The 25,322-nt window shown below is 41.2% G+C and overlaps 2 protein-coding genes and 1 pseudogene across 2 annotated transcripts; all 3 read left to right on the forward strand.

The window, feature by feature from the left end:
* The first annotated feature begins 5,798 nt into the window (after window positions 1-5,798).
* On the forward strand, window positions 5,799-6,504 carry LOC140990610 (protein DECREASED SIZE EXCLUSION LIMIT 1-like; annotated as a pseudogene).
* A 201-nt stretch (window positions 6,505-6,705) lies between these two features.
* On the forward strand, window positions 6,706-7,425 carry LOC140989473 (uncharacterized). The gene has a single exon (XM_073458666.1). It carries the CDS (start codon window positions 6,706-6,708, stop codon window positions 7,423-7,425), a length of 720 nt encoding a protein of 239 aa, XP_073314767.1.
* Window positions 7,426-16,954: 9,529 nt separating this feature from the next.
* Window positions 16,955-17,722, forward strand: LOC140989474 (uncharacterized). Its single transcript, XM_073458667.1, has 2 exons — window positions 16,955-17,072; window positions 17,127-17,722. Exons 1-2 carry the CDS (start codon window positions 16,955-16,957, stop codon window positions 17,720-17,722), a joined length of 714 nt encoding a protein of 237 aa, XP_073314768.1.
* The last annotated feature ends 7,600 nt before the right edge of the window (window positions 17,723-25,322 follow it).

The following is a 25,322-nucleotide window of genomic DNA, read 5'->3' on the forward strand; positions in this document are numbered from 1 at the left end:
TTGTTGAGGGAGAAGAGGTTGTATGCTAAGTTGAAGAAATGTGAGTTCTGGTTAGAGCAGATTTCTTTCTTAGGCCATGTTGTCTCGAAGGATGGGTTAGCTGTTGATCCAGCGAAAATAGAGGCGATACAGAAGTGGCCTATCCCTACCACTGTATCAGAGGTACGCAGTTTTCTTGGTTTGGCGGGTTATTATCGTCGTTTTATTTCAGATTTTTCCAAAATTGCCCTGCCATTAACCAATTTGACGAGGAAGACTGTGAAGTTTGAGTGGTCCAATGAATGCCAAAGAAGATTCCAGGAGTTGAAAGATAAGTTGACGACAGCTCCGGTACTTGCATTGCCCAGTGGTTCAGAGGACTTTGTTGTTTTTACCGATGCGTCGAAGAAGGGTCTTGGTGCAGTGCTGATGCAACGTGGAAAGGTTATAGCTTATGCTTCTCGTCAATTGAAAGACTACGAGAAAAATTATCCTACGCATGACCTGGAACTGGCAGCTGTAGTTTTCGCCCTGAAATCTGGAGACACTATTTATATGGCGAAAAGTGTGAAATTTTCACGGACCACAAGAGTTTAAGGTATTTGTTTTCCCAGAAAAAACTCAATATGCGGCAAAGACGGTGGTTAGAGCTTGTCAAAGATTATGATGTGACGATTAGTTACCACCCTGGGAAGGCGAATGTTGTAGCAGATGCATTGAGCCGTAAGTCAAGTTCCTCTTTGAGTTCTATGATCCAAAAGTCGTTGTTGTTAGACTTGGAACGAGAGGAGATAGCTTTGGTGGTTCCAGGAACCATTGCTCGCTTTTCAGCGTTGGTCATTCGGGCTACATTGACGGACATGATCCGTAGAGAGCAGGCCAATGATGTACAGTTGACAGAGTTGAGAGCCAGAGCAGAGGAGAGAGGTAATTCAGAGTTCGGGACGAATAGAGATGGTTTGGTGACATTCAGAGGCCGTATTTGTATTCCTGTTGCTGATGATATTCGGCGAGACGTCTTGACAGAGGCTTACACCGCGCCATACTCGATACACCCAGGTAGCACCAAGATGTATCAAGATCTTCGTAGACTCTATTGGTGGCCAGATATGAAGAAAGATATTGCCATGTTTATTTCTCAGTGCCTAACCTGTCAGCAGGTGAAAATCGAGCACCAGAGACCTGTTGGGACATTGCTATCATTGCCGATTCCTCAATGAAAATGGGAGCATATTACGATGGAGTTCGTGACTGGTCTTCCCAGAACGTAGAAAGGCTATAACTCTATTTGGGTTATCGCTGATCGGTTGACCAAGTCAGCTCATTTTCTCCCAGTCAAGACAACGTATTCGTTGAACCAGTATGCCGAAGAGTACATAGCAGAGATTGTTAGACTTCATGGTGTTCCTGTGTCGATTGTGTCTGATCGTGACCCTAGATTTACTTCAGAGTTTTGGAAGAGTTTACATAGAGCCTTGGGTACACGGTTAGCATTCAGTGCAGCATATCATCCTCAGCGACGGTCAATCAGAGAGAGTTATTCAGCTTTTGGAGGATATGCTCAGAGCTTGTACTATAGACTATCCTGGTAGTTGGGATTCCAAATTGCCTCTTGTTGAGTTCACGTACAATAACAGTTACCAGGCGACGATTGGCATGGCACCTTATGAAGCACTTTATGGCAGAAAATGTAGATCTCCCTTGTATTGGGACGAGATTGGTGAGAGGAAGATGTTGGGTCCAGAGTTGGTCCAACAGACAGCTGATGTTGTTACTGTTATTCAAGAGAGGATGAAGACAGCGCAGTCCAGACAGAAGAGCTATGCTGATGTGAGGCGAAGGCCGTTGCAGTTTGAGGTTGGCGACCATGTGTTCTTGAAGATAGCACCTCTTAAAGGTGTGATGCGGTTTGGCAAAAAGGGAAAGTTGAGTCCAAGATTCATTGGCCCATTTGAGATCTTGGACAGAGTCGGTGATCGAGCTTACAGGTTAGCCTTACCGTCAGATCTTGATAGAGTTCATAATGTTTTTCATGTCTCCATGCTCAGGAAGTATATTGCGAATCCTTCCCATGTTCTTCGCCACGAGCCATTGGATTTGACGCCGAGTTTGACATATCAAGAGGTTCCAGTCTAGATTTTGGATCGCAAAGTTAAAGTATTAAGAAATAAAGAGATTGGCATTGTTAAAGTCCTTTGGAGGAATCAATTGATTGAAGAAGCCACGTGGGAACCAGAGGATGAGATGAAAGAAAAGCATCCTGAGTTGTTTGCGCAGTGACGTCAATTTCAGGGACGAAATTTCTCTAAGGAGGGGAGATTGTAATATCCAAGCTTGGTGATCGGTACAGTTTAAGATTTAATATGTTCATTGACTCCTTGGTTAAGTTTAAATATAGTTGTGATGTTAAGAGTTGAGATTTATGATTTATGGTATTGTGTTTATAGAAGATGTGTGGCGATACTGTAGTGTCGTTGCGAGTAAATTCATGATAATTTGTATGTTGATCCAATTGGTATGAGGCCAATTGGAGTGGTTAGATAAGACATAGAGGTGTAACTTTCATGTTTTAAGTTTTGTTCAAATCATTGTGAAAGACAAGCCAATAGTGCCCCGAAGTTTGTCGTGTGTGTCGTCGTTCCTCCAGTGACACATGTTGGGAGATTGAGCATAACTTTTTACTCAGACCATAAAATGACATGAGGCTAATTGGAGAAGCAAGCCAAGACATAGAGCGACAACTTTCATGTTTACCACTTTTCCAAATTATGACGGGAAGAGGCGTTTCGGAGGCGATCTTTGAGGCGGCGGTGCGCAGAGCGGCGCCCGAGCGGTAAGAAATGACCGCGCGAGCGCCACTGATTCTGTAAGTTTGGTATCGGACAGTATGGTCCGCGCCCGAGGGGTAATTTATGACCGCCCGAGCGTCCAGCACAGTACAAAAAACGTGTTTTCGAGATTTAAGTGATATAATACATGAGTTGGTCTCATTTTATCTCATTTCTCTCCATTCTCTCGGTTCTTTCTCTCAAGGGGAGATTAGGGTTCCATTTCCTATCTTTGATTCAAGCTTGTTGTTGGATTGTGGTGGTGAAACAAGGTTCTTGTGGGTTTAAGAAGCTAAGGTAAGCTTGTGGCTTTGTTTATTCTTGGATTATGATGTTGGAAAATCTTAGGTTTGTTGATGGTGTTGGTTTTATGGATTTAATGATATGGTTGTTTGATTATTGGGTTATTGATGGTGCAATATATGGTTTATTGTTGTAGGAATTCAACCAAGAGTTTAGAATCAAGGTTTCCAAGTGTAGTAAGTGGAATTTCATTTATTGTGCTCACATGATAATATATGTACTGTGTTTCAATGGTTTTAACATGTTATTCCCCTCCATTTGATTCATGCTATGTATTAATACACTTTGTTGTATATTAGAGGCATTTTTGTCTCAATTATGTTAAAGGGAATACAAAAGAGAATAGAGTCTTCAACGTGTTTGTTTTAATGCCAAAGAGAGAATTCAAATGATTTATTGGATTGATAGATACATAGTCAGAGATTGCATGCGATTAGTTGATCAACGACCATAGGCTTATATCCCGACAGAGTAATCCATTTATATCGATGGGATATAGGTACAGAGACAGAGATACTATATAGATATCAATCCATCAGAGAAAAGAGAAATTCCATCGTTATTGTTATTCATTCTATGATATTCATGTTTCAGAGTTGATGGTATTTAATGTTTTCAAAGCCATGTTTTACAGAGTATGATATGTATTCATTGCTATGTAAGAGTTCCACTTGCTGAGTTTTATACTCATTTCAGTTATTTCATGTGATGCAGATAAGAGTAACGGGCCAGGATGTTGATTGGAGCCGAGGTCATATGCATAGTAGATGGAAGGAAGAAGGCCATTTTGTTAGATCTTTTGGACATGATCAAAATGAAATTTTGTATTTTGATGCAACGCTCATTTGATCATGTATATATTTTTTGATTATATATTGAAATGTATTTTAAAGCCTTCTTCCCTTCAAGAAAAATTTTAAATTCCGCTGTTACTTTATGAAATCGGGTCAGAGCGTTACAATATTTTGCTACAGAATTCTCAATGATGTGAGGAGCGTACGACAACAGATCCGTAAAACATTTTTGGTAATCCTCAATGCTCGAATCTCCTTGCTTAATGGTCAACAGTTCCATCTCCTTCGCATGAGGAAGAGCTGGCGAAAAGTGATAATTGATGAAGGTCTGACGGAAATGTTCCCAACGAATCCGCCCATGCTGCAGAACTATAATGGCAGAAACATGTTTCATCATTTCTGAGCTTTTCCTTGGATCATGAAATCAGCTACCTCCATCTTCTCATCCTCGTCATAGTGCAGCTCTCGAAAACACTCTTCCATGATATCGACCCAAGCTTCAACAACATCAGCATTCTTATCTCCTGTCAACGGTGGAGGTCCAATCTTCATGAAATCCATAATGTTGACATGGTTCCTACGTCTCCTTTCATCATGATCTCGGTGACGCCTTCCGTCACGATCTCTACGAAGATGTTCTCGGCCAGCCTCATCGTTGCCATAACGGCCATGTCCTACACTTTCGTGACCGCTTCCATCTCCTGACATCTGAAAGGAAACCAAAATCAACCTTTAAATCCTCAAAACAGAATTACTAATGTCCCAAAAATCTTTTCTTGCTCTAATACCACTAAATGTAGCGCCCTTACCCGAGCCACTACTAAACAGACTAATAAGCATGCAACATTAAAATTTAATAACAACAATTAAACAGCGAAAACCAAATAACTTAATCATCTTACAACCCAAACAAAAACAGAACAAATAACAGCAGTCTTAAACATTAATACAACCATATTGAAAACATAATTCTGAACGAGAAAACGATAAACCATATAAAACCTCCATTGGATCACCACAAAAAACCCAACTGCTCTAGCCACTGTCCCGGTCATCCGAACCGTCCAACCTAAGACCTGCCCCGTGGAATGGGGTGCCCAAGATGAAAACAAGAACGTGAGAGACAATCGCCCAATACGAGAATGTACGAGTATACAAACTGATATGATGCATGCGAAATGCAATATGCTCGGATATCAAGGATCAAGTCAAGAATCTCATGCCCAGTCTAGAGGCGCCTGAGTGTGTAGTCTCTGATCTGCCCTAGGCATGTTTTGGATTCCACACTCATCATCAAGACGTGGACCTACAATGCCCAGGTCATCAGAGCCCACGGGTCCCATCGGACACTATAGCTCTCGATGCCCTATCGTCCACAATAAAGAATAGGGCTGAGCGACCCCAACAAACGAGGTATATCTCAAAAGATATCAGGCTCAACATGATATATCATGCATAATATGCCAAAGCTGTAAAACATGTATCATGCAACAGATAAATATGAAACATATAAGTGTGTATACTACGCTTGGATATCTCAGTCAGTATATTACGTACCTCACTAAAACAATCTGACAGAAAGCTCTGAACCTAGACAATACCAACACAATGAAATCACTATCAAACCAGATCCTGAATTACCAAACATGATACAAAGTTCTCCATAATGATCCTTAAATCACTATTTAAGGCTTTATGATTATACATACGTCCGTCGTCAGCTCGCTGATGATGTCTCGATCTCAGCTCACCGACCCCTCCTCGAGTCGACATTAGCTCCGAAACTTTGCCACAACAAAGTTCCCTAGAAACTGGCCAGAAAACCTAAGGTATATGGCTAGAACTCTCTGAACAATGCGGTGTAGGAAACAATAGAAATCAGCTTCCATTTATGTTACAAAGGGTAGAGGAATGTGTATGGTTGTTCGAGCATTCTTACCTTCTGAATCCCAAGGATACATAAATGTTATATCTGGCTATGAAGATGGATCCATGGTTTGGTGGGATTTAAGGAATCCATCACTGCCAGTGTCATGTATAAAATTTCATTCAGAACCAGTTCTAAGCTTGTGTGTTGACTATTCATGTGGAGGGGGGATCTCTACATCCGCTGATGAAAAAATAGTGATGTTTAAATTGGATCCTTTCATGGGATCATGTTTGTACAAGAAAGAAATTATTTTGGAGAGGCCTGGAACAGCTGGAGCCTCGATCCGGGCAGATAGCAAAATATTAGCAACTGCTGGCTAGGATCACCGTGTGAGGATATATGACTATCGCCAAGGAAATGCTTTGGCTATATTGAAGTATCATCATGCCGCTTGTAAAGCTGTTTCATTCTTGTCTAATAGCAAACTGTTGGCTTCATCTTCAGAAGATACAACAATTGCGCTTTGGGAACTTTATCCTCCTAAAAACTGACGTCAACTTGTGAAGAATGACAGGTGCTCATTCATGAGCAGAAAGGGGAAGAATATCAAGTATTCATTTACAAGAATCTATCCTACTTACCAATATGAGTTGGTTCCTATGAATATAATTATTGAAAAACTTATCTTATCTTATCTTTAATTAGTTGAATAGGATCTTTTATCTTCTAATCTTTATTTTATCTTTGATTTTATATTTGTATTTTAATTCCTAGGATTAGTTTATCTTATCGCTTTATTTCTCTATTTAATCCTTGTAACCTAATCATTTGGAATGATAAGAAATTACGGTGCCTTTTCCACCGATCCTCCATCCCGCTGTTTCAATTTCATGGTATTAGAGCCAGCGGGATATACATGACCAAACACGGAATGGCAACGCTTAAAATATCCCTGCCTCCAGAATCCAAACCCTTGGCAATTGAGTTCTCGTCGGCACCAATCACTTGTCATCGATTGAATGGCAAGAACTATTTACTGCGGTATCAATCTGTCAGGATCTTTATCTGTGGCCATGGAAAAGATGGCTTCTTGTCCGGTGAAGCGCTATGTCCACCTTCTAAGGATCCGAAATCTCGGACGTGGAATTCAGAGAATTGCATGGTTATGTCCTTGTTAATAAATTCCATGACAACCAAGATAGGAGAGAATTTCCTCCTCTATCGCATTGCCAAGGAAATTTGGGACTCAGCAAGAGATACATACACCAGCAAAGATAACACCTCCGAATTGTTTGCAATCGAATGTCGGTTGCAAGATCTCCGCCAAAGAGAGTATTCGGTCACCGATTTCTTTAACACTCTTACCCGTCTATGGAAGCAATTAGATCTCTTCGAAGTATATGAGTGGGAGTGTCCAGCAGATGGTGACCGATTTCGTGGTATTGTTGAGCAACGGTGGATATTCAGATTCCTGTCTAGCCTCAATCCATCACTCGATGATGTACGGGGGAGAATTCTGGGCACTAAACCTTTACCAAGCCTTCGAGGTGTTTTTTCTGTTGTTCGTCAAGAAGAGAGCCGTCGGAAGATCATGTTGATAACGACAGATTTTTCTTCCTCTGTCGACGCATCCGCCTTGGCTGCCCAATAACGCTTCCCTTCACCAAGAGACGACTTTACTGATGGTATGCGTATGATTCCAAATTTACCCGGCACTGGCCAACTCAAGAATAATCGTTCATGGTGTCCAAAATGTCGCAAATCTACACATACACTAGATACATGCTGGAAAATTCATGGGAAACCTGCCGATTGGAAACCAGCGAGAGAGCGACGTGCCAACACAGCTGCTGTTGATCCTCCAACCTCAGAGCAGCAACCTTTCACGAAGGAGCAACTTGATGCTCTCTAGAAGTTGTTTGGACAGCCTTTTGTCACACCCACTCTGTCTCTCAGCAGCACTGGTAATATGGCTCATTCAGGTATTGCCTCATTTACATCTTCACAGCATGATATGTAATCCTATTGGATAATCGACTCTGGCGCATCAGACCATATGGCTGGGTGCCTCAACTTCTTTCATAATTTCCAGCAATGCAACGCCCCTAACACAGTACGAATAGCCAATGGTTCTCTATCCACCGTGGCTGGTTGTGGCTCCATTCAATTAACTAAGGATATATGTCTATATTCAGTCTTGTTTGTGCCCGACCTTGCTTGTAATTTACTGTCTGTTATTAAACTGAATCATGAGCTTGGTTGCCTGACTAAGTTTTTGGGTAATTCGTGTGTTTTCCAGGATGTGGCATCGGGGAAGACGATTGACAGTGCTGAACTTTTTGCAGGATTGTACATTCTCAAGACTGATGCTGCCTTGGACATACCTTCTGCCCCACAATCAGTACCTCACTCTGTTTCTGCTTTAAGCTCTAATAAGATCAAGGATATTGTTTTATGGCACTACCGTTTAGGTCATCCAAATCCATTGTATCTTCAGAAATTGTTTTTGGACTTATTTCATAATAAAATTTCCATTCCATTTAATTGTGATATATGTCAGTTTTCAAAACATACTCGTACAACTTTTAGACCCAATTGTTATAAACCATCTTCGCCATTCTCCTTATCCATAGTCATATTTGGGGACCATCAAATATCCCCAACCTCAGCGGGACTCGCTGGTTTATCTTATTTATCGATGACCAGACACGACTATCTTGGGTCTTCCTCATGAAAAATAAATCCGAAAGTACTCAGATCTTTAAACATTTCCATTAAATGATCAAAACCCAATTTTCTTCTCACATTCGTGTGCTACGCACTGATAGGGCCCGTGATTATTTCAACTCTATGTTGGGGAGTTATCTACAATCACATGGGATTATTCACCAAAGCTCGTGTGTGTATACCCCTCAACAAAACAGAGTCTCTGAGCGCAAAAATCGCCATCTTCTTGAGGTTGCTCGTGCATTACTCTTTACCTCTAATGTTCCTCATTACCATCGGGGTGATGTAATTTTAACTGCCACTTATCTAACAAACAGAATGCCCTCAAGGATAATGCAATTTAAAACTCCCATCCAGACCCTCCTAGAAACTTATCCTTCTTCACATTTAATTCATGATATTCCTCTTCAAGTGTTTGGTTGTTCGTCCTTTGTCCACATACACTCACATCACCGTACTAAACTTGAACCACGTGCTGTCAAGTGTATCTTTCTCGGCTATTCTCCATGCCATAAAGGGTACAAATGCTATTCACCCGCCATGAAACAATACTACAGTTCTATGGATGTCACGTTTTTTGAGTCTCAGCCATTCTACCCTGGCTCTTCCTTTCAGGGGGAGTCAACCATCAATGAACCAAGCAGCTGGGAATCCACAATCTCATCCATCCCCACAATCCCATCCATCCCTCATATAGAGCCTATTACATCTATTACTACGCCAATAGACTCACCTCCGGATCATAGAAAACTTAACCTTCATGAGCCAATTCATACATATTCTCGTAGAAAGCATCATCATCAAGAGAATATACAAATGCCCGCACAAATTCAGGCTGCTAATGACATCTCCCCAATCATAAATCTAGGTAACATTCACAAGAATTAACCATTACTGATACCCATGTGACTAACAACAGTGAGCTTGCTGATAACCTTGATGAAAGACCTATTGCACTACGAAAAAGAACTCGATCATGCACACAACACCCTATAGGCAACTTCGTCTCATTTAAACGGTTTTCACCTACATATTGTGCCTTTCTTTCCAATCTAGATCAGGTCCAGATTCCCTCCACTATAGAAGATGCCTTAAATGATCCAAAATAGAAAATTGATGTCTTTGATGAAATAAAGGCATTGGAAAAGAACAACACATGGGACATCACTGATTTTCCATTAGGTAAGAAACCGGTCGGGTGCAAGTGGATTTTCACAGTCAAACATAAGTCTGATGGGAGTATAGAACGACTAAAAGCTAGACTTGTAGCCAAGGGATATACTCAGTCATACGGCATTGACTACCAAGAAACCTTTGCTCCTATTGCTAGACTCAACATTGTCCGAGTTCTCCTATCACTCGCTGTTAACCTCGACTGGCCATTGTACCAACTTGATGTCAAAAATGCATTTCTTAATGGTGATCTTGATGAAGAAGTCTTCATGAAAATACCTCCTGGATTTGAAACTCAAATACCAGTAAACAAGGTGTGCATGTTACGGAAGTCCTTGTATGGACTTAAAAAATCTCCTCGAGCTTGGTTTTATCGATTCATGAAAGTGTTAAAGAAAAATGGCTACTCTCAATTTCAGACCGACCACACCTTATTTTTGAAACACTCTGGGGAAGGTAAAAGTGCAATTCTTATTGTTTATGTGGATAACATTGTACTCACAGGGAATCATAAAGAAGAAATTGATCATGTAAAACTCCTTCTCAGTAGGGAATTTGAGATGAAAGATCTTGGACATCTAAAATACTTTCTGGGAATGGAAGTAGCCAGATCTTCTGGTGGCATATTTATTTCTCAACGTAAATATGTTACTGATCTTCTGCAAGAAACAAGAATGTTGGGGTGTAAGCCCATAGACATGCCAATGGATCCGAATATCAAACTTGGTGAAAAAGGGGACCATCTCTTAGCAGACAAGGGCAAATATCAAAGACTAGTGGGAAAATTAACATATCTGGCCCATACACGACCAAATATTAGATTTGTGGTAAGTGTTATCAGTCAATTGATGAACAACCCCACCGAGGAACATATGGCTGCTACATATCGAGTGTTGAGGTACCTCAAAGGGTCCACTGGTAAAAGAATCCTATTTAGAAAGACTACAAACCGAAGAACTAGGGTATACAGTGATGCTGATTGGCCTGGATCCACTACAGACCGACGTTCGACATCAAGGTATTGTACATTTGTATGGGGAAACCTAGTGACGTGGAGAAGTAAGAATCAACCTGCCGTTGCCCGCAGTAGTGCTGAAGCTGAATTTCGGGCATTGGCCCATGGGATATATGAGGGGATGTGGCTCAGAAGATTGTTAACAGAGTTGAAAGTGGAAGAAAATTCCCCAGTTGAAGTGTTGTGTGACAATCAAGCAGCCATCAGCATATCAAAGAATCTGGTGCACCATGATAGGACGAAACATGTTGAGGTAGACCGTCACTTTATTAGCGAGAAGATTGAAGATGAGGTTATTACTGTCACCTACGTTCCTTCTCAACTTCAGCTAGCTGATATATTGACAAAAGCTATGTTCCGACCCTCATTTGCTGAATTGTCTTCCAAGCTGGGAATGATAAATCTATACGACCCACCTTGAGGGTTAGTGTTGAAAAACTTATCTTATCTTATATTTAATTAGTTGAATAGGATCTTTTATCATCTAATCTTTATTTTATCTTTGATTTTATATTTGTATTTTAATTCCTAGGATTAGTTTATCTTATCGCTTTATTTCTCTATTTAATCCTTGTAACCTAATCATTTGGAATGATAAAAAATTACGGTGCCTTTTGCACCGATTCTCCATCACGCTGTTTCAATTTCATGGTATCAGAGCCAGCGGGATATACATGACCTACACTGCATGGCAACGCCTAAATATCCCTACTTCCAGAATCCAACCCCTCGACAATGTTTTGCTCTTGCTGAGTTCCGACAAATCGAACAGTGGAACTAGAAAGTTGGCCTTTGATTCCATGTTAATTTCCTTTGATGATAACGAATCAACCTTTAACTCCACTAGTTTTGTTGAATTTTTTTCAAACTTGAACTTCTACCAAACAGCATCTCCAGTAGCAGGAGTCACCACAAACACCACCTCAGGCTCTTTTGTCACCGCGTTTATCAATTTCTTGTTCGTAGATAAATTCAAGTTTAACATATGCAAGAGTCTCCTACATAATTATTTCAGCTGCAGAAGGGGTAGATGATGCATCTGCAGTAACTTTTATGAAATTGGACTAAAAAATTCCTTCTATGCCAACATTGGCCTTTCTATCCAACCTATTCTGGAATGTACTTTATCTTGGCATAAGATTTGTTTGGGCATTAGGTAACCAGCTGTGGCGCTACGCATAAAAATTCTATGATTATATAGAAATTATTGGTTTGAACTGCAGTGGATGATTGATAGTTTTTTAATAATGTTATCTATACTGTAGAGCTTTGATTCAATGATGTAACAAATTTAGACTTAAGCTTGATTAAAGGTATATCTGGAGATCCCGAGGAGCAGGCTTAATAACTAATTACCCCCTCTTATTGCTTTGATTATTTGGCAGAAACCAAACTAGCTGTGAAAAGTACAATGAAGGAGAAGTTGAAGCATAGTGTCACATAAGTCGCTCTTTTTTCAAGCATAAATTTAGATTACAATATTTCAGTTTCTACCAAAGAATGAAAAAGGTTGTCTTTCAATTACATTCACTTTAACTGCACAGTACTTGTTGAGATACAACCAAATTATTGCAACTCTTTTTCTGATGCTGGTACGTACAAGAAGAAAAAGTTTGCAAAATTTCATCCTCTACGTGGTTTCTGTCAGTAAATCGATCCTAACAATAAATTACAATTTACCTAGAGTAACATTGCTTCTGGTAGTATAATTGAATTCAAAACATTGATATAATTATTATGTTTCAATAACGAAAGATTATATGCTGTTTATAAAAAAAGTAGCATTTTGTTGATATTTTGTGTTAAATTTAATTAATTTTAGTGAATCCCTGATTACAATGCATTAACTCACACGTATTTCGAAACTACACCCAACCTCGCCACCTGATGATCTTCAATGGAATCGATAAACAATTCAAATTGCATGCTAATACGCAGAGCCTCCATGTTGTTTCGAGTCTAAGGACTAATGATGTACAACCATAGTTGCGTACTTTTAAACTTGATAATTGATAACCACTTGAAAAGTTCGACAGAGGGTTGTTCAGTGTCTCATCAAATGAGCATCCTCTGTATGAATGTGCATCTACATGTATTTACTAATAAAACATGACGTTTACATCATATATGATAGTCTCAAGCTCTAGCCACCTTTATATTTATTTTGGACGGCTGATTCGACTATAAACTTCTTTAGAATATACAGTACAAACTTATCTCCGTGTGTCTTCTTTATTTATTTAATTAATGAGCGTGTTTCTTTATATTTCATTAATCAAAAATCATAAAATATGATTTTATGTGTTGAGTGTGGGTCATTTCATTTCATTTACATTCCCGATCTGTCATGGTCTAGCTTGTGAAAACGTGTTCAAAATGAAATTCTTGAACAATAATCCAATCAGACACCAAACAAGTTTGTTTTCTTTCCAATTTTCTTGTTGCAAAGTTGGAGCCATTTTTTAACGTGAACTGGGAGAATACTGATAACTCAAGTCACCTCTGGAATGAAGACGAGCTATCCCCACTTGAAATAAATAAATATATATAAATAATTTCTGACAACTCGGCAAAGCTTGCTTCGCGCAGCTGACTCGACAACAAGAAGAGGCGGATGTTCACATTTCACAAGAAATTTTCGATTCAGATTCTCGTTCAGTAAGTAGAAAGGCACAAATTTGATACAGTCCCAGACTCTTAAACGGGGAAGTTTCTGAGTTTATAAAGTTACAACAAGTCTAATACATAACATCTCCAAATAGAGCAACAAGATGAAAGAGCTCGTGCAACTGGAAGAAGTAGTAGGACATGGCATTGTGAAAATAGCATGGCCTAGGCGTTTACTGGAAACCAAGGCAGTCCAGGTTGAGAGCATTGATTGGAATTTGAAAGTGGCACTATTGGTCCGAGAAATATACGCCACAAGTCGAGTATAATGGTGACAAGCATCGCAGCACCTAAAGCATCTATGGCTACACGAGGCAAATCCCAAGGATCACCAGGTTTCTCGTCGATTCTGCACGTCACATAAGTGTCACATTAGACAAAAGGTAGAGGTTAAAAACAACAAGATTTCAAAAGAATAATGTACGTTTTTACAGTTACGGCTTCTCAGAAAGTGTGGGAAACCATTTTCACAAAGGTTTGACCTCATGGAAGATTAGATGATAATTGTTTTATACTTTATCGCATCTCCTATTGTTGCTGCAAACCGGCTCCATAATTATTATCCAAAACACACGACACGTTACTAGTTAATAAATGCTAGCTCTGATAACAAGTTAGAAATCACTTTTCCCAAAAGCCCAAACACAAGTGTGAAAATAATTTATATTTCAGTAGAAAGCTTAGTAGATCTATAAATTATAACCGTAGACAGAGGAATCCTGTTGTAGAGCCCAAATTCAGTACACGTATAACTCATGCATTTATTTAATTGTTACATTATTTATTTAAGTTTAAAATGAGTTTTTAGTCATGCATTACTTATTTAAATGCATTATTTTAAATTATTCATGTTTATGTGATGCACGTTAAAATGTTTTTCAAGTTTCATGTCCAGGCGATTATTCGATGCGGGATTGAGGGAAAAGACCGGTGACGATTTTGGCAATTTAAAATGTGGTATTTTATTTTAAGTTGAGGTTGGGGCATTTTAACTAATTTATTAAGTTTCAGCATTTTAAAGCCTAATTTAATTATTAGGTGAATTTTAGAATTTTAAAACTTTTAAAGTTGACATTGTGCATTTATTTTGTTAAAAAGGAGAATTTTATAAAATTTGTGTGGGTTAATCTTTTATTATTATTTTAATTAGTTAATTTATCAAGATTTCTCCTAATTAAAAACCCACACACACGTTACACACACTCACACACACTTACAAGTTTTTACAGACACCAAAACACACAATACATCCTACACCTCTTATTTCAGATTTTTAAAGAGAGAAAACTAGGGTTCTTGGTGTCTAAAGCAGCCGCCCCTTCCCTCTCCATCTTCCAGCAAATTTACGTGTGTTTTCTTCAAAGATTTTAGCGCCACGTTCGTCCCGGATCAATCTTCGCGCCATCTCCGCTTCGGTATCGTCGTTACGGTATTTTCAAATATCAAAAGGAACGTATATTTTCTTTCGTTTATGCATCGATCTCGTCATATTATGCGTCGTGTTGTTATTTAAGCGTAAAAATACATGTGTGATGTGTAGAAGTTTGAGCAATGATATTTGGATCAATCTTGAAACGATTTTTAGATCACAAATCTCGATTTTTGCTGTCATATTTAAAAATGTGATTTTTGGGACGTGATTTTGAGAACACTTTCAACATATAAAACGTAGACCTTTTTTATATCTTCGATTTGACAGTAAATTCGAATTATTTGGATAACAATTGAGTGAGTTATGGTATTTTTCGTGAGACTGCTCAAACTCCATTTTTAAGAAAATTATGTATTGATGCGTTCTTGAAGTTTTATTGTTGCAGGTTTCGTTGGAGATCGACGGGTGATCGTTGCTGCGTATAGATATGCTTAGTGGGTTGGTATTTGGATTACCGGTTAGTGTTGATAGGCGCTTGAATTCATGAGAAGTCATAGGAAACGATTTGGTGTCAATTGCCGTATTTTTGAATTGTATGTGTCGTTGAGTGGACGTCGTTGTTGTGGGGTGTTTGTACGAATTTGGTTCGATGTTATGGCATACTACGATGGGTCTCGGGGTGTCGGTTCATGGTCCGTACAATCGAGTCTAGAATGAAAAGCATCGCAGGTATTGAATTTTCGTGGATTACAAATCGCGCAGGTACACGGACCCTAGCACGGGGTCCGTGCCTTCGCTTTCTTCTTGGTGTCATTTTTTCCAGCCAACACGGACCCTTACACGGACCAGGGCACGGGGTCCGTGACTTTGTTTTCTTCGAAGTACCATTTTCCAGTGCCTACACGGACATCTAGACGGACCCTAGCGCGGGGTCCGTGTCTTTCCTTCTTTTCGGTAGGTCTTGTAGCAAACCTACACGGACCCGTAGCAGGACCTGGGCACGGGGTCCGTGTACCACCTGTTTTTGGAAAAATATATTGTGTTCTTGGGAGTTTCACGTCATGGTTTAGTACAACGATTTAAATGAGGTCAAGTCCCGAGTGTTTTAGAATGTCTTAAGTTATTTATTGAATTGGGTGGTGAGCATGTATACCTACGTCTAAGTCATGCAAGTTAAGTATTTAAATCCATGTTAGTATGTTGCAGCAGCGGTCTCAAACGAGATCCAACGAATCCTTCAACGCCAAGTAAGTATGTTGACGTGCAAAAGAAAAAATTTTAAGTTTTTGAGGTATGCTAAATGTCTTGTGACCAAATTATGTATGAGGTTGGAAAAAGGTAAAGCATGATCAGGGACCAACCCACCCCGTTAAAGCATGAATGGGTTTAGATTGGGATTGAAAAGCGTTAAAGCATGAACGGGGACCAATCCATCCGTTAAAGCATGAACGGAGATCTCATGTATGTGGGAGTGGATTCGTCTCTGTCAGCCATTACTGTGGTTTAGTCTGATCAGACGATTATGTTATGGGTCACTTGTTTTGAAACATGTCTCTACGCAAAATTATGATATGTATGCTCATGTATGTACGCCCTATTTTAAAGTTGCATGTGGTTTTATTATGTAGTACTTGTTACTTCCAATTTATGCGTGTTGAGTCTTTAGACTCACTAGACTTGATCGATGCAGGTGAGGAGTCTGTTGAAGAGGCTGTGGGTGGAGACCAAGGAGCCGACTTGGACTGAGCAGGAGGCTAGACCCGAGGACCGCCCATGTTTTAAAGTTTAAAATGTTAAGCATGTCGAATATTTTTATATTCTGATTTTCGTGAAGTGGTTGATGAGATTTCAAATAATCATTTCTTTTGGGAGACTTAGTGGCGAATGTTTTAGACGAGCATATATTTTATTTCTCATTTGAAAGTTTATTTTGTATCTAAGAAATTTTTTAATTTTTCCGCAAATTTAGAATAGTAATAGTACGGCACGTTATAGTTGGTATCAGAGCGGTGTTCTTGTAAAGGGTTACGCCTACTGCCAGTTGCGAGAAGCTCACGAAGTCACACCTCAAGTCTGTAAGTTTTAAGGTTTAAATTATTTCATGTATTAAGCATCCAGTGATGTTTCCAGCATGTGCATGATTAAAATTAAATTTACGTGCATCTTATGCTATTAGTATTATGTTCATGCATATGGGTTACGTGTTGGGTAAATTATTGGAACAGTATGCCTCCTAGACGCTTGATTAACCGGGAAGTAAGGGAAGAGAACAGAGAGGCTCGAGATGAGGAGAGAGCCAATCCTCCACCTCCACCCCTAGATATGCAGGCGGAGATGCTTGCAGGTATGACGTAGTTCTTCGCACAGTTTGTGGGGAACCAGGCTGCAGCGAATGCAGGGGCGAGGCCCCGACCAGAGGCAGTGTACGAGAGGGTCAGAAAGATGGACCCCAAAGAGTTCTCGGGGACGACGGACCCGATGGTAGCTGAGGGATGGATTAAATCCATCGAAGTGATCTTTGACTTCATGGAGCTGCAGGACGCAGACAGAGTGAGGTGCACCACCTTCTTGTTGACCGGAGACGCTAGGCTGTGGTGGGAAAGTGCGTCTGTGTCGGTTAATTTGCAGGCCTTGACGTGGAATGCGTTCAAAGAAGTTTTTTACTCTAAGTACTTCATTGAGGAAGTACGATCCAGGTTGACCAGGGAGTTTATGGCGCTGCGGCAGAGAGACAGCAGTGTCGCAGAGTTTGTTAGAAAGTTTGAGAGGGGGCGTCACTTCGTGCCCCTAATTTCTAATGATGCTCGGGAAAAGTTGAGGCATTTTATGGATGGGTTGTGGCCGGTCTTGCGTCGTGACGTCCGAGTTGCTGGTCCTACTACTTACGCAGTTGCTGTGTCAAGAGCTTTGGCGGCAGAGCAGGATCAAAGAGACATTGAGAATGACAGACAGGGCAAGAGGTCCTATCAGGCTCCGCAGCAGCAGCGACCTTAGTTTAAGAGGTCGTACTAGGGGCCGCCAGGGAAGAAGCCATGCTACGGACCACCGAAAGGCAAGGGTCCTATCCCGCAGCAGAAGGCTCCGCAGAGGCCCGGTAATTTCCCAGTGTGTCAGAAATGCAATCGCCAACATCCGGGACAGTGTCTACGGGGATCAGGGAAATGTTTTAAATGTGGAGCCAGTGACCACATGCTTAAAGACTGCCCACAGTGGGTGCAGCCGACCCAGGGAAGAGTGTTCGCCATGCACACTCAGGAGGCGAACACTACACGACATTACCTACTGGTAAAATTATTTGATTAAGCGCAGTATCATTTTTGCCATGCATGCATGTTTATTTTGATTTGGGATTATTAGTGTTCTAGTTGGTATTTTGATGCCTATCATTGCATAAGGGTAGTATTAGATTTTGGGATATAAGTTGTGTTGTGCTAACCTCTCTCAGGAAACATTTTCATAAAGAGATTAGCCACGAAGGCCCTGATAGATTCGGGAGCCATTCACTCCTTTATCTCGGAGACATTCGCTAATCATTTGGACATCAAGTCCATCAGCCTTGACGTGAATTATTCTGTAACAGTCCCCTCAGGGGAAGAGCTATTAGCTACTAGTGTGGTCAAAGATATTGATCTAGAACTGCAGGGCCACCTAGTGTAGGCAGATCTGATTGTGTTGCCAATGCCGGAATTTGATATTATTTTGGGAATGGACGGGCTGATGAAGAACAGAGTTCTCATCGATTTCCAGAAAAGGTTAGTGTTGGTAAGACCTTTGGGCATGAAACAGTTTCTCTTTGAGCTAGATAGATGGACAAGGTTCCCTCGCATGACCTCATTCATGCAGGCACGTAGACTTATTCACAAAGGTTGTCAGGCTTTCTTGGTCAGCATTGTTTCGGCACCTGACACACCCACTCCGTCTATATCTGAGGTACCAGTAGTCCGAGATTTCCCTGACGTTTTTACAGATGACGTCACGGGTCTTCCACCAGAGAGAGAGGTGGAGTTTGCAATCGATCTTATGCTAGGCACTGTGCGTGTCGATTAGCTCCAACTGAGATGTTAGAGCTCAAACAGTAGATTCAGGAGCTTCTGGACAAAGAATTCATCCGCCCTAGTTTCTCACCTTGGGGCGCACCCGTGCTATTTGTGAAGAAGAAAGACGAGAGCTTGAGACTGTGCATCGATTACCAAGAGTTGAACAAGGTAACAATCAAATACAAGTACCCACTACCAAGGATCGAGGATTTGTTTGAATAGTTGCAGGGAGCTACAATGTTCTCTAATATAGATATTCGATCAGGGTATCACCAGCTGAAGGTAAAGGATGCAGATGTTCATAAGAAATCCTTCAGAACTAGGTATGGGCATTACGAATTCTTTGTGATGCCATTTGGACTAACAAATGCTCCATCAATATTCATGGACCTCATGAACCGAGTATTTCAGCCTTATCTTGACCAATTCGTCATAGTATTCATTGACGATATTCTTATTTACTCGAAGAGCCATGAGGAGCACAGTCAGTATTTGAGAACAATTTTGCAGATCTTGCAGAGTCGCAAGTTATTTGTGAAGTTCAGTAAGTGTGAGTTTTGGTTGAAGAAGGTAGCGTTTTTGGGTCACATAGTGTCTAGCAGTGGGATTGAGGTGGATCCAGCTAAGGTAGCATCAGTTAAGGAATGGTCGAACTGAAGAATGCGTCAGAGATCCGCAACTTTCTGGGCTTAGCCGGCTACTATCGGAAATTTATTCAGGGATTCTCTACGATTGCAGTGCCACTCACTTGGATGCCAAGAAGAATGCTAAATTCGTGTGGAGTGAAGAGTGTTAGAAGAGCTTTGATACTTTAAAGCAAGCTCTTATTTCAGCGCCAGTGTTAGCCATGCCATCAAGGCAAGGTAATTTTGTGTAATACACCGATGCATCTAAGCTCAGGTTAGGCGCAACATTGATGTAGCATAGTCGGGTTATAGCTTATGCTTCCAGGCAGTTGAAGGTGCACGAGAAGAATTACCCGACTCATGATCTTGAGTTAGCTGCCGTTGTCTTCGCGTTGAAGATATGGAGACACTACTTGTACGACGAGAAATGTCAAATATTTACTGATCATAAGAGTCTCAAGTATTTGTTCACTAAAAAAGAACTGAATATGAGACAGAGACGGTGGTTAGAGCTGGTAAAAGAGTACGACTGCGAAATTAGCTACCATCCGAGAAAGGCTAATGTTGTCGCAGACGCTTTGAGCAGAAAAGTGGCAGTTGTACCACAGTTGTCAGTGCAGAGACCTCTTTAGTCTGAGATTCAGAGGTTTGGCCTAGAGGTTTATCGTAAGGGAAGAGCTCCGAGGCTGTCTAATATGACAGTCCAATCTTCTTTGCTAGACCGTATCCGAGCAGGTCAGTATTCAGATGAGTAGTTTCAGAAATGGAGATTGAAGGATGAAGCTAAGGGCAGTGTACTCTACACAGTGTCAGATGATATTGTGAGATGCAGAGGGAGAATGTGGGTGCCAAATGTTGATTCGATCAGAGAAGATATGTTGTCAGAGGCACATGCATCTCCGTATTCCATTCACCCAGAAGGTACCAAGATGTACAAGGACTTGCAGTTACTATATTGGTGGCCAGGCATGAAGAGAGACATCCGCAGATTTGTGTCTGAATGCCTCATTTGTCAACAGGTGAAGGCAGAATATCAGAGGCCAGCAGGAATGCTTAAGCCACTCCCTATCCCCGAGTGGAAGTGGGAGAATATCACCATGGACTTCGTCATTGGGTTGCCAAAGTGAGTCAGAGGAGTTAATGCTATTTGGGTTATAGTGGATCGACTCACTAAGTCAGCGCACTTCTTGCCAGTGAAGGCGACTTTCTCCATGACGCAGTATGCGGAGCTTTATATTAGGGAGATAGTGCGTTTGCACGGGATCCCTGTTTCTATTGTGTCCGACAGGGACCCTAGATTCACATCGTCCTTCTGGAAGAGCCTGCATGCAGCCATGGGGACGAAGTTGCTTTTCAGCACGGCATTTCACCCGCAGACAGACGACCAGTCTGAGCGTGTGATCCAGATATTAGAGAATTTGTTGAGAGCTTGTGTAATCGATTTTCAGGGGAGTTGGGAATCTAAGCTACCTTTAGTGGAGTTTACATACAACAATAGTTTTCAAGCATCTATAGGTATGGCTCCCTGTGAGGCATTGTATGGAAGGAAGTGCAGATCACCGATTCATGGGGATGAAGTCCGTGAAAGAGCAGAACTTGGCCCGGAGATAGTTCAGCAGACTGCAGATGTGGTGGTTAAGATACGAGACAGAACGAAGATCGTCCAGAGTCGCCAAAAGAGCTATGCTGAAAAGAGGAGGAGAGATCTCGAGTTTGCTGTATGTGATCATGTTTTTGTAAAAATAGCACCTATGAATGGTGTTATGAGATTTGGGAAAAGAGGCAAGCTGAGTCCGAGATTCATTGGACCTTTCGAGATTCTGGACAGAGTTGGGTTTCTAGCTTATCGTGTTGCCCTTCCGCTGAATCTGGCCAGGGTACACAATGTGTTCCAAGTCTCAATGCTGAGGAAGTACCTAGCTAATCCTTCGCACGTGTTGAGCTATGAACCGTTACAGTTGGCTCCAGACCTGTCTTATGAGGAGAGACATGTCCAAATCCTAGACAGACAGGAGCGTAGTCTTCGGAACAAGGTGACCAAGTTGGTCAAAGTCCGGTGGCTGAACCAATCAGTGGAAGAGGTCACTTGGGAGTCGGAGGAAGATATGAGAATTCGCTACCCGGAGTTGTTCGGTAAGATTTAATTTCGAAGACAAAATTTATATAAGTGGGGGAGGACTGTAGAGCCCAAATTCAGTACACGTATAACCCATGCATTTATTTAATTGTTAAATTATTTATTTAAGTTTAAAATGAGTTTTTAGCCATGCATGACTTATTTTAATGAATTATTTTAAATTATTCATGTATATGTGATGCACGTTAAAATGTTTTTCAAATTTCACGTCCAGACGATTATTCGATGCGGGATCGAGGGAAAAGACCGGTGACGATTTTGGCAATTTAAATTGTGGTATTTTGTTTTGAGTTGAGGTTGGGGCATTTTAACTAATTTATTAAGTTTCAGCATTTCAAATCCTAATTTAATTATTAGGTGAATTTTAGCATTTTAAAACTTTTAAAGTTGACCTTGTGCATTTATTTTGTTAAAAAGGAGTATTTTATAAAATTTGTGTGGGTTAACCTTTTATTATATTTTTAATTAGTTAATTTAGCAAGATTTCTCCTAATTAAAAACCCACATAGACATTACACACACTCACACACACTCACACGTTTTTACATACATCTAAACACACAATACACCCTACACATCTTATTTCAGATTTTTAAAGAGAGAAAACTAGGGTTCTTGGTGTCTAAAGCAGCCGCCCCCTTCCCTCTCCATCTTCCAGCAAATTTTCATGTGTTTTCTTCAAAGATTGTAGCGCCACGTTCGTCCCGGATCAATCCTCGTGCCATCTCCGCTTCGGTATCGTCGTTACAGTATTTTCAAATATCAAAAGGCACGTATATTTTCTTTCATTTATGCATCGATCTCGTCATATTATACGTCGTGTTGTTATTTATGCGTAAAAATACATGTGTGATGTGTAGAAGTTCGAGCAATGATATTTGGATCAATTTTGAACCGATTTTTAGATCACAAATCTCGATTTTTGCTGTCATATTTAAAACTGCGATTTTTGGAACGTGATTTTGAGAACACTTTCAACATATAAAACGTAGATCTTTTTGATATCTTCGTTTTGACAGTAAATTCGAATTATTTGGATAACAATTGAGTGAGTTATGGTATTTTTCGTGAGACTGACTCCATTTTTAAGAAAATTATGTATTGATGCGTTCTTGAAGTTTTATTGTTGCAGGTTTCGTTGGGGATCGACGGGTGATCGTTGCTGCGTATAGATATGCTTAGTATGATGTTGGGTTGGTATTTGGATTACCGGTTAGTGTTGATAGGCGCTTGAATTCATGAGAAGTCATAGGAAACGATTTGGGGTTTAGGGTTTAGGGTTTAGGGTTTTAGGGTTTGTTTATTTAGGGGTTTAGGGTTAGGGTTAGGGGTTTAGGGGTTTTAGGGGTTTAGGGGTTTTGGGGTTTGGGGTTTAGGGTTTGGGGTTTAGGGTTTAGGGTTTAGGGTTTGGGGTTTTGGGGTTTTGGGGGTTTTGGGTTTAGGGTTTAGGGTTTAGGGTTTTAGGGTTTTAGGGTTTAGGGTTTAGGGTTTTTTTTTTTACCGGAAAACACCGCCAGATGCGGGGGGGGGTTAGGCAGACCTCTACCTGTACATATCAACAAAAAAGAAATACAAGAAAGAAATACAAGATAAAACCTAAAGAGAGGGAGACTATACCAAGACCTCTCGAAAGGCTAGTCCGACAACACATAAAAACAAAACATAAACTAGATTGGCAAATACATGTGCCAAAAATTAACCACTATGAAAAGCGCATAATAGAAATGAACATAAAAGAGCAGCGGTAGATAAATCAAAACAAATCGAAGACTAAAGTCATAAGTCCACGCATGACTGGAACTCTGATATAAGAGGTAATCAAGAGAGAATACCCATAGCCAGCAATGGACGCAGGAAAAGTATAGAACATAATCCACATCACGAGAATCCAAAGGCCGCAAAGGGGAGATAGTGGCTGGCCTATCTAAAAACCAAGAACCGCAGAAAATGAGAATGTATGGACCCACTAGCACTGAAGTATCATATAAAAGTGAAAAACAAATCATCCAAATAGCCCAGTGGACAAGGAGAAGCCATGCATCCCTGATCCAGCTCAACATCCAAAGTGAATCGCGCTAGTCTGGTACCGAGGAACCGCTGAGATACCCAGGAGATGATAGAACAAATAGCTGGGGCAAATAGTCAACGCCCCAAGTATGAAAACCGATAGTAACCTCGAATCCGAGAGTGGACTCACCAGCTGGAGCAAAAAGAGAGCGTCCGGAGCACCAGAAGTAAGGCAGGTGTCCGAGCTCATCCAATGAAACAACACACTTGAAAAAATAAGAGTACACGAAAAAAACACGAAAAAACACACACACCTAGGAAAACAAGATCTCAACACACACACACGAACGCCTACACACACAGACACACCCACACTTTTTTTCTTTTGTTTTTTTTTGTTTTTTTTTTNAGCCTCCAGTGCCAACGCATCCGCCACCGAATTCCCCTCACGGAAGATATATGGGAAATATGAACCTGTCGGCCCCTCAAAAGACAAACAATCCTGGTAATAATGTGGTCTACCTGCCAACTAGATCTGAGAGTCTGGATAGAAATCTGAGAATCTGTCACAATCCATAGAGGAAAAAGGCTGAAATCAGTACAGATAAGGAGACCCCTCCAAACGGCCCACAACTCGGCTCTGACATTGGTCCCGGCACCAATAAACTCACTGAAGGAGAAGATGATCCTGCCGAACGAGTCCCGAACAATGCCACCAGCTGAAGAATCACCAGGATTACCTCGAGAGCTACCATCCACATTCAATTTGAAACAACCCGCTGGGGGACTAAGCCATCTGACAATCGTCATTTTGCGGGTTCTCCGATGATGCACCGAGATGCCCATGAGACTGGCAGCATAAAAGAAGCCCAGCCAATGGCTAGGCTTGATAATATGAGCAGAATGAGCCAGTTTAAGGTAAGAAGTGATCTGTGATCTGACAGTTGCCGCAAAGATAGGCAACTGTCGATGCTTGGCATCATTTCTAGCAGTCCAAAGGAACCACATAATGATGAAGGGGAGAAACTCTACCACATGTCCACCAGGTGACCAGTGTAGGTTCTTCTTCCAAGCACTAAGAAAGAAACAAAAATCTTGGGTTCGAGGGATACGAACCCTGAAGATGGCCCCAAAGTAATGCCATACAGAACGGGCAATGGGACCATCGATGCATATGTGGGAAACTGTCTCGGGCATGTCGCAACATTGACACCGAGACACCAAAGTAACCCCACGTTGCTGAAGCACCTCATCAACAGGAAGCCACTTATGCCAAAATCTCCAAAGGAAGAAAGACATAGTGGGCCTCAGCCAGCTACCCCAACAGGGGGTAAGAATGTCTTGTATGGCATCTCTCGCACGAACGGACTCGCAGGAAGATCGAAAAGAAAATGCGCCATCAGGGCTCAGAGTCCAACGAGCAACATCAGGCGCCCCCTGAGCAATAGGAATCAGGGTAATATCCTCAGCAAGTGCTGGGCCAACAGCCAATGAGAGCCTATCAAAGTCCCACCCCTCATCCAAGAAGAAGCAGGAGATGCGAATACCACGATCACCACGGACCTGACGCAGAGTGGATACAGGTGCGTCGCCGAACCAGGTGTCATCCCAAAAGGATAAATCCCCGATGCCGACCCGCCAACGGATGCCATACTCTGCTCTAAACCGAATCTGAAGCATTCTGCACCACGTAGGAGAAATGTGCCCCCGGATGGGGACATAGGACGGATGCTCTGCCCTACAATACTTATTCAGGAGGAATTTCGCCCAGAGGGAAATGCCCTACC

The sequence above is a fragment of the Primulina huaijiensis genome, chromosome 12, assembly GCF_012295235.1.
Source record: "Primulina huaijiensis isolate GDHJ02 chromosome 12, ASM1229523v2, whole genome shotgun sequence".
Classification (NCBI taxonomy): Eukaryota; Viridiplantae; Streptophyta; class Magnoliopsida; order Lamiales; family Gesneriaceae; genus Primulina; species Primulina huaijiensis.